Source organism: Vombatus ursinus, unplaced genomic scaffold (genome assembly GCF_900497805.2).
Source record: "Vombatus ursinus unplaced genomic scaffold, bare-nosed wombat genome assembly UNPS02014793.1, whole genome shotgun sequence".
NCBI classification, from domain to species: Eukaryota; Metazoa; Chordata; class Mammalia; order Diprotodontia; family Vombatidae; genus Vombatus; species Vombatus ursinus.
Genome location: NW_020954571.1, coordinates 6,206,385 through 6,216,307, shown reverse-complemented (window position 1 = coordinate 6,216,307; position 9,923 = coordinate 6,206,385). Strand labels below are relative to the sequence as shown.

Genomic DNA, 9,923 nt, shown 5'->3' with positions numbered 1-9,923 from the left:
GCACAATCCTGTCCTTTAAAAATAAATGAGATATTTACTCTCTCTTGCTTAGAAGGTCTTTTCCACCTAGCTAACTGCTAAGGATTCTTCAAGGCCTGGTTACAAGAGTGGATTATTAGACTGAAGGTTAGGAGAGAACAATGGACCCTGATACTACCTATGTGACCTCAGGTAAGTGCCTTCCCCCTCTTTAGGCCTCAGTTTCCCCATATTTAAAAGGACAGAGTTGCATGGGTTGATGAAGATGCTTCTTAGTTCTAATATTCCCGTGATGATTCAAGTTATCCCTCTACGAAGCCATGCCTTTGAGCTAACGTGATAAACGTATTTCCCCTTCTCTGAACTCCAGCATTTAACTTTGTGTGCATGACTCACGTGGCACTGATCACACACTGGGCTTATTGTTGGCTATCTTTTCATGTCTCTCCAACTAAATGTTCAGTTCATTGAAGACAGGGACTGAATTTTATACTCTCATATAACTGACTATGCCTCGTCAAGTCAAGTTAACAAGCATTTAATTAAATACCCTACTATGTACCAGGCATTGTGCTAAGTGCTGGGGATACAAAGAAAGGCAAAAATAACGTGGTATCTGCTCTCTAGGAACTCATAGTCATTGTTGGTATATACTTGGTAGCATGTTGGGCTCCCTACCACCACCATGGGACATGTAACTATGTACCAACGAAAGATATATAGAATAAATTGGAAATAATTCAATGACACCATTATTGAGGGGGACCAGGCAGGGCTTCTTGCAGAAAATGAGATTTTAGCTTAAACTAGAAGGAAGCCAGGAGACACAGACAAGGATGGTGAGCATTCCAGGTGTGTTTGTGTGTGTGTCTGGGGTGGGGGGGAGCCGGCGGCGACCAGTCAGTGAAACATCATGGAACTGGAAGATAGAATTTCATGTTGGAAGAACATCAAGGAAACCAATGTCATTGGACCTCAGAATCTTGGTAGGAAGTAAGGTGAAAGATGACTGCAAAGGCGGGAGAAGGTCAGGTTATGGACTCGAGCCTTATGCCTTGTCTACGTGAGGTGCTAAATAAATTTTTGTTAATTAATATGCACTATCTGTGGGGATTTGGGCATCCTTTTGCCTAGAGGTAAGGAAGTAAATAAATTATGGAATCTCAGAGTTGGAGGGGATCTCAAAAGCATTTAGTTCAACCTGTAACTGAAAAACTTCCCCTTCCCCACCCCATCCCCCTTTGACAATATCCCCAGATTCCATTAAAACACTTTCAGGGATTGTGAACTCCTTCCCTCCCAAGGCCACATTCTACTTTTGGACAGCCCTAACAATAAAGGAAAACTTCTTTATGGAATGAAACCTATCTTTCTGCAACGTGTATCCCTTCTTCCTAATTCTACCCCCCTCTGGAACCAAACAGAGAAGGTCTAAGCCTTCTTCTTTAAATACTTAAAGGCGATCATGTCCCATCACTTCTCTGGTTTAAATACCCCATCACTTCAGTCAATCTTTCCGTGGCATTATCTCCAGTCTTCTCACCATCCCAGTCATTCTCCGCTGGATACACTCCAATTTGCCAGTGTCCTTCCTTAAACGTGGCAGCCAGAACTGAACACAACACCGAAGGTTGGTTCTGACCAGGGCCAAGCCTCCCTCCCACATTCTGGATACTAGGTCTCTATTCATGTAAGCCCACAAGGGCCTAACCTCTTGAAAGGTACAAATCACACTGCAAAAGTTCCAGGCAGGAGTGAGATTTGGTCGACTTTGAGACAGGTAACTGAATAGATGCATAGATGTTGGGCAAGGTCCAGGAAAGGGAGAGAAGGACGGAGTGGTGGCTTAACTAGCGCTGATCTTCTAGGATACAGGGAAGGGAGGACAGGCTGTTTTCCTAGTGAGTTAGGCCTGAGCTATAATCAAAGATGGCCTTGGTCCGAAGCTCCCTGTTCCTGCCCAAACCCTGGCAAGCTATCGCCACGAGGAAATCCGCCCCAGGAGGGGAGAGGATGTTGGCAGGAGGGATGGGGACTTCCCCTCCTTCCCCATGGGGGGAGGGGGGGAGAAGGGCTGATGGTAAATGAACATTGTGTTTCGGCTTCCGTCCCCAGCCCTCCTCTGCCAGGACCCTGGTTTTATTTTCCCCCAGCCAGAACTTTTACCCTTTAATTCTGAGACAGTGGCAACAGCATAGACTGAAGGGGAGAGGGAGGAGGCAGGCATGGGCAACACAGCTGGGAACCAAGATGGAGAAGAAGACCTCCTTCCTGAGCTTCTCTGATGGCGTGGAAAAAGAAAAACATTCAAGGCTTGTGGTTTTCCCCCAACCCAACCTTCCTATCAAAGCTTGACTGCCAAGAATCAATCCAGGCTCTCCCTGTGCAAAAGGATTTATTTAGTGAGCCTGATTTCCTGCCAGACATAATGAAAACCAGATGAGCGACTGTAAACAGTGTCAAGACACCTCCCACCCTTACTCGAGGGAGTCCTGGTTGAGGGCCTCTCCCTAAAGGAGGCCCCAGTTACCTTCATGACCCCAGAATTCCCAGGAGCTAAAGGAGGAGCAAAGGGTGTGAATGGCTGGCCAGGGTGGAGGTCATGGCCACAGGAAGGCTTTGCCACCTCCCATATAACAGATGGCCACGAGTGCTTCCATACCTTAAGCCTCCTAACCCTGTTAACCACACTCCTTCTTCACTGTCTGAAGGACCCTGGGGAAACAGGGGAAATAGAGGTCAGCCATCCACCCTGATATGGCTTGGAACAGGGCCACAGGGATATTGGTTTAAAGGGTCCCTTCCTGGAAATGGGGCTCAAGCTGCCAACAAGTTTTCCCCTTATCCAGCAAAAGGCAAAGTGAGCCTAAATGAAAAGCAGGGGAGAGATGATTAATATCTTCTAAGGACCCCCCACAGCTGCATGCTAAAACGAGTATGCTCATGAGCTCTCTCTTTTATACACACACACACACACACACACACACACACACACACACACACACACTCAGTTCAGCACATCTGCAGCCCATCTTATACCAACCAACCTCCCAAGGCCCAGATATACAGAACAAGCTCTCTGCCTGATGAAATCACAGTTCTTACATCCATAATTCCTGCCTACCCTCCATCCAATGCTGTCAATATTCCTCCCCCCATCAACTCCCCAATCTCTGTGGTTTCTCCTAATGGTCCTTGCAGAGCCTGGCCTTCTGCCTGGAAGTAATGGGATTGATATCTAAAGGACCCCAGCAGTGTTGGAGCCACCTGATCTGAGTCAGAATCCAGACTCATGCCAAGATCCATAATCTTTCAAAGTGTGGAGATGCCCATGATAGTCCTGGGTCCTTTAGGGTCCATGGAGGATTCGGGGTCCATATCTTTGGATCTGACCTAAATTCACCAGACAAAATTCTAATTGACCCCAAGAGGCACCAGAAAGCAGATGGCTGTCAGTCAGAAGGTATCCAAAAGGTTGATAATTACATCATCCCTCTTGTGAACTATCTAGGGCCAAAGTATACTGGATAGGGGAGAAGAGAATGATCAAAGTATAGGCCCTGTGTTTTTAGCCCATCAGATCCCCGTGTCAAATGATACATGGCTCTAAGATTTATACTATATCTCACCTACTCCCCCTTCCAAAATAGAATTCAAAACTTTTCCCAAAGTGGAATGAAGGATCATCCATTCCCCTGGTACCAAATGACAAGACACCCTCTTCCTCCTCTCCATCAGTACAGTCAGATGGATGGTATCTCCAGCACACACCTGGACCACATCCTATGCATCACCTACTGTAGTAATAAGTCATAAATTGGAGGTGATGGTAGTGGAAAGAATGCTGGAATGAGTGGGAGGGGACAGAGGTTCAAGTTCAAGGTCAGGAACTGACTAGAGGTGTGAACTTGGCATGTCTCTTCACAGGGACTCGGTTTCCCCCCTCTGTAAAAGGAGGAAGTCTGCTAAGATGGTTTATAGGGTTCCTTCTAACTCCAGAAATTCACAGCATTTTACAAGTATGGAGCTAGAGAAGGCTTTAAAGCATAGCCAGTCATTCTCTTTTTATACATAAGGAAACTGAGGCCCAATGAGAAGTTGCTTCCCCCAAATGACACAGTGTCTAAGCAGAAACCAGAACTCAGGTCTTCTGACTGGCCAGTCTGCCTGGAAACAAAAGGTCTCTCATCGAAGACCTGTGAGATCCTTAAAGATAAGGACCCTTGCTTATTGTTATATTTTCCTAGCACACCTCCTCAATACAGTTTTTAGATGTTTGACAACAACCATAATACCATAAACGTCGCAACTCACTTTAACTTGTGTTGTATGGTTTGCAGTAGGTTTTACTGATGGGGGCAAAGCTAAGGAAGAGGAGACATCCTGACACTGGAATGAGAGTGAATCCTGGTCCGAAGTTGTGTCACTAATATTGGCAAAGTGAACTGATCTCTCCCAATAGCGCCCCTAGCCCGAGAATTTAAAAGGAGGGAATATTTACTCATCGATTTCAAGCATTTAAAAGTGGGGGAGGGGTGTACATATGAGATGGGCAAGGTTGACATTTATACCAGAGAGGAGCAATGGTGGAAGGGTAGAGGTGACGTACGCAGTAACTGAAGCAGGTCCCGAGGCCACGATTCCTCGGGCCCCCTGCCCACCTTCCCCATCACAGTCCCAGCCCAGTCCCTCTTTCTCCGGGCCTGTCTCAGCCCCCTCCTGCTCTTCCTCCACCCCCATTCTCCTCCTCCCCGCTCTCACCTCCAGGCGCGGCAGGTCAGGGTCCAGCTGAGTGAAGCTGTGCAGGACCACTGGGCTGCTGTCGGCGGGGGCCACCTCGAGGCGCACGGCGTCCCACAGGCTGCGGCTACGCCGAGAGCCCGGGAACATGCTCTCGGAAGCACCGCCGCCAGCCCCGGATTGCTCATGCTTGTGCTGCTGCGGCGGCAGCGGCTGTCCCCGCGGCGGCTCGGACCACATGAGCTGCACCATGGAGGTCCGCAGGGAGCGGGCGGGCGGCGCCCCCGGCCCGCCCGGCCTCGGCCCCCGGGGCCCCAGGCACTGGGCTAGGGATTAGGGCGGCCGGAGCGCTGGACTGCGCTGCGCTCCGCGCTCTGCGCCGGGCTCCGGCCCCGGGCTGATGTCAGTAGCTGGGGGCGGAGTCCAGAGGCGGGGCCCCGAGCAGACCGGACGGCCTGAGGACCGGGAGGCGGGCAAAGCTAGGGCTGGGCGGGCAACGTCTGGGGGCGGGATCGCTCATCCCGGAGGAGAAGAGGGGAGAAGGGTGAAGTGAGCCAAGAGAGGGGCCCAGGAACGGAAGAAAGTAGAGTTGGAGAGATCAGGATCCGAGAGAGGGGCTGATAAGCGCGTTTTGTTTTCCATCTCTCGTACCTTCCATCTCTAGTACCTCAAGTAAAACTGTGTCTTTTAGTTAGCTGTATTTGGGTCTTATCCCCTGATTAGACTGTCAACTCCAAGAGCGGAAAAGCAATAAGCATTTATATAGTCTACTATGTGCCAGGCACTGTGCTAAGCGCTTTACAAATATTATCTTATTTGATGCTCACAACAACCCTAAGAGGTAGGAGTTGGCATCCCCATTTTTCAATTGAGGAAACTGATAGGCTGAGTGACTTTCTCAGAGTTAACACAGTAACAGTCTGAGGGCCGATTTGAACTCAGGTCTTCCTGATGCCCATGGCACTCTACCCATTGTGCTACAGGGATTCTGTCTTAAACTTTTTACCTCCACCACACCGATCACCACCTTGCACGGGTTCTCGGCATACAGTATTCACTTAATGTTTGTAGAATGTATGAATAAATGAATGAATCATAAAGAGCCTTCACGAAATGAATGGTGATTATTTCTATGTTGGTGCACTGGAACTGTTGTTAGCATGCCTCTGGGGGTTGTCTCCTATGAATGTTAGCTAGCATCTGTGCCTGGGCCCCTGGGGAGCCTAGTCACAATGACCGGCGTTCCTCTCGGCCTCCTCTGCGGGGGAGAGATATTTTGCTGGAATCTGCCTCGGCCCGGTTGCACTCCCCTTTGCTGGACTGAAGGGTTTCTATCTTGCTAGAGTGGAACACGCGGTTCTCTATAGGTCTGGGGTTCTTAACCTTTTGGTGATAGGGACCTCTCTGTGAGTCTGGGGAAGCATATTCTCCCATTTTTCAGAATGATGTTTTTAAATGCATAAAATTGAAATTCTTTCCTGTGATTACAAAGTAAAGGATCTTGAAATGGTCATATATATGTGTGTATATATGTATATGTATATATGTATATGTATATATGTGGGTATATGTATATATGTGTATATATGTATATGTATATGTGTGTATATATGTATATATTTAAAGTTCACCTGCCCCAGGTTAAGAATCTCTTCTCTCGGTTCAGTAATCTATTGGTTCGTGGTGGGGGAAAAAAAAAATTGCCGGACGGCAATTTATGAAGAAGGATCCATGGAGTGGATGCAAAGTAGTACTGGCAAGCACAGAGGTTTGGACCCAAGTTCAAATGTCACTTCTGATCAAGTCACTTCAGCTTCCTGGACTCAATTTCCGAATGTGTATGAATGAAAGGGCTGGCCCAAATGCTCTTCGAGGTCCCTTCTAGTTCTAGATTTATGACGGGGCTGATGTAACCCGACCGCGATGGTTGGTGAAATCTGCAATTTCCGACTAGCTCGGGAAAGAAACGTAGGAGTGGAGCTACAAGTGCCGCCTCCTCGGGACTTTGACTATAGGTCAGCAAAAAGGCCGGAAGGGGTTAACTCTGAAAACAGTCCCTTGGGCTAGGAATGAAAGTGTCTTCCCGCAGCTCGTCCCTCCCAAGGGGCAAACTCTCTACCCTGCCCAGAATTCACTCTCTGAGTGGTACATTTAATTAGTGATATCTCTTCCTGGGCAAGAACAGACCTGGTGTTATTATCCCCATTTCACAGACTAAGACAGAGATGCAGAGAAGTTGAGGGTCCTTCTTAGCAGGGAATCAACTGGCTGGTCTTCAAGAATTAAAGAGTATAGGGAGCAGAAGTAGTACCTAAGCCTGGGAGCAATCATTAAGAGTAATTTACATTTATATAACAGTCTGTACTATGGCAAGCGCTTTTGCATATTCATTATTTCATCTGTTGCCCACAATAAACTAGACAGCTAGACCTGGACAGGTCTACTTTACAGAAAAGGAAACTGAGGCTCAGAAAAGTGAAAGAGATATTTATCTAGTAAAAATGAGCCATACCTCAAAATCAGTCTCTTGACTCTCACTTGCCCAGAGCTCTCTTCCACCTCCACCCCACTCCTACCTTCCTCCACAGCTTCTGGTTAGTTGGTTACAACCTGCCTTAAAGAGACTTGGACCAGACATGTATTTCAAAGATATTTTCTGTCCAAAAACATACCAGTGAACTTGCAATAGACACATCTATGAATTGAAAAGGGAGTCTGTTCCCTTGACCCTAACCACAGCCCTTCTCTCACCTCCCACCATCCTCTGCTCCTGATCACACATCTTTCCCAAATCAATCACTTTTATTAAATTTAATCCATTTTAATTTAATTAATTTATTTTGCACATATATAAGTACATGTTGTTGCACTTATATACAACTTATATACTTATATATGTATAAGTTATATAGTTATATACTTATATACTTAAAAGTTATGTACTTATATAGTTGCCCACTCCTGGGAGTGGCAGGCACTGTTTCATTTTTTGTCTATGTATCTCCCGTCTTTCCAGCTTGGGGCACACAGTTGGTAGTTAAATTGAGTGTTGCTTGATTGATTCTCTTCCCTGCACTATTTCCTCACCCTCCTGCTGCTCAAGTGGCTACAGAAACCAAGGGAATAAAAGACAAAACCTGAAAGTACAATGTTCTGAGTGTCTAGAGAAACGTACCCTAAATAGAGATTTTTGGAGTTGTGTCCTCTGGAAAGGTCCCTCACTTGAGATCCCCTTTCAAGTCTCCCCAAAAGCAATCCAGTCTCTAAGCTGCTCCCCCTACCTTCCTCAAGAGCCTCACAAAGATGTCAGTTTTCTCAGAATATCATCTGAGTGCCAGAAGCAGAAGTGACTTCCTTTACATGGTAAGGGACCACATGCAACTAGAACCCAGGTCTCCTCACTTCTATTTCATCATTCTATGACCTTCAATTCCCTGCCCCCATGAGGGAACCCCAAGCTAAGGCCATAGTGCTGAATCAGGAAGAAACCCTCCCTGACTCAGCTCCCTGGTGTAATCACTACCCCGTGCTTTGAGCCTCCCACAGAGTAATTCTCCACACCCCCTTCCAAACAGCACATATACTATATGCCTGGCCTGGCTGGCTTCCTGTGTTGCCAGGGATGAAGTGTGGGATGGATAGGGTAGACCCAATGCTAGGTATAGGAGGTCCTAGAAAGTGGTCTTTCTCCCCTCACCCCCAATGACTAGCACCAAAGAAACTCTAGGAGGCCAGGGTAGCTTAGAGACTGCAAGCTAGACCTATAAAATGAGAGTAGGGGTGGGGTGAGGTGGGGTGGGGTGGGGTGGGGAGGAAGGGCCAGGTAGAGGGCTAAGCCCTAGGGCTAAGGAGCTGGGAATGACTAACCAGGCAAGGAAGAGGGTCCCCCAGAAATGTTTTCTCATGGACCTCCTGTTCTAAGACCTGGCTCACCAAGGCAGGGGTGGCTTGGATGAAAAGTGGTCAGATTCAGAATTCACTGATTCATTCAGCAAATATTTTCTTGAGTGCCTACTCTACACAAGGTCCTATGCTGTGAATCAGCACAGCCTCGTAACCACAATATCACCCTACAGGTATTTAATTCAGTAGCATTTAATAAGTACCTACTACGTGTAAAGCACCTCGCTTGTGAAGAAACAAGGACAACGATGAAAGACAGTCTGTGTCCTTAAGGAGCTTAAAAGCTAACCAGTGCTTCTTCCTCCTTCCTACCCCCTAAGTCTGACTAAGCTGTTGTTGGAAGTTATTTATTTACAAGGCCATAACTGGGGTCTAATAAGTAGGGCTTTGCACCACAGTGCTGAAATTTAGAGTTCAACCCATGCTCAAAAGGAATTCCTGCTATAATATTCCCAACAAGTGGTCTTCTCGGTTCTTCTTAAAGACCTCCAAGAAAAGGGAGCCATTCAATTTTTGGATAGCTTGAATTGTTAGCAAAATCTTCCTAAAATCAAGTCTAAATTTTCCTTTTTACAACTTCTGCCCATTTTTTTTTTCCAGTTACATGTAAAGCCAAATTTTAACATTTGATAAAAAAAAATTGAGTTCTGAATTTTCTTCCTCCCTACCCTCCTCCTTCTCTAATACAGTAAGCAATTTGATATGTTATATATGTGCCATCATGTAAAACATTTCCATATTAGTCAGGTTGTGAAAAAAGAAACAGACCAAAAGAAAAAAAAAACTCACACACACACACACACAAAGGTGAAAATAGTATGCTTTGATCTTCATTCAGACTCCATTCTTTCTCTGTGGGTGGATAGCATTTTTCTCATAAGTCCTTTGGTATTGTCTTGAATCATTGTGTTGCTGAGAAGAGCTAAGTCATACATATAGTTGATCATCACACAACATTGCTGTTACTTTGTATAATGTTCTCCTGGTTCTGCTCACTTCACTTTGCATCAGTTCATGTCTTTCCAAGTTTTTCTGAAATCTCCCTGCTTGTCATTTCTTATAGCACAATAATATATATTACATTCATATACCACAACTTGTTCAGCCATTTCCCAATTGATGGGCATCCTTTCAATTTCCAGTTCTTTGCCACTACAAAAAAGCTATCTGCCCTTTCTTGCATATAGAATATACTTAATGAATACTTCCTTCCTTCCTTCCTTCCTTCCTCTTTTTCCTTCCTTCCTTCCTTCCTTCCTTCCTTCCTTCCTTCCTTCCTTCCTTCCTTCCTTCCTTCCTTC

The 9,923-nt window shown here is 46.2% G+C and overlaps 1 protein-coding gene across 5 annotated transcripts in view; it reads right to left on the bottom strand.

The window, feature by feature from the left end:
* The window catches only part of RALGDS (ral guanine nucleotide dissociation stimulator), a 75,177-nt gene that overhangs the window by 24,026 nt on the left and 41,228 nt on the right, over nucleotides 1–9,923 (bottom strand). For 2 of the 5 annotated variants that reach the window (XM_027869424.1, XM_027869427.1), the window contains exon 1: nucleotides 4,741–4,990. The exons of the other annotated variants lie outside the window; for them this stretch is intronic. In XM_027869424.1, coding sequence (XP_027725225.1) covers nucleotides 4,741–4,971 — 231 coding nt within the window. In that variant the 5' untranslated portion in view covers nucleotides 4,972–4,990. Of the gene's footprint in view, nucleotides 1–4,740; nucleotides 4,991–9,923 lie in introns of those variants that run through there. 5 annotated transcript variants of the gene reach the window in all.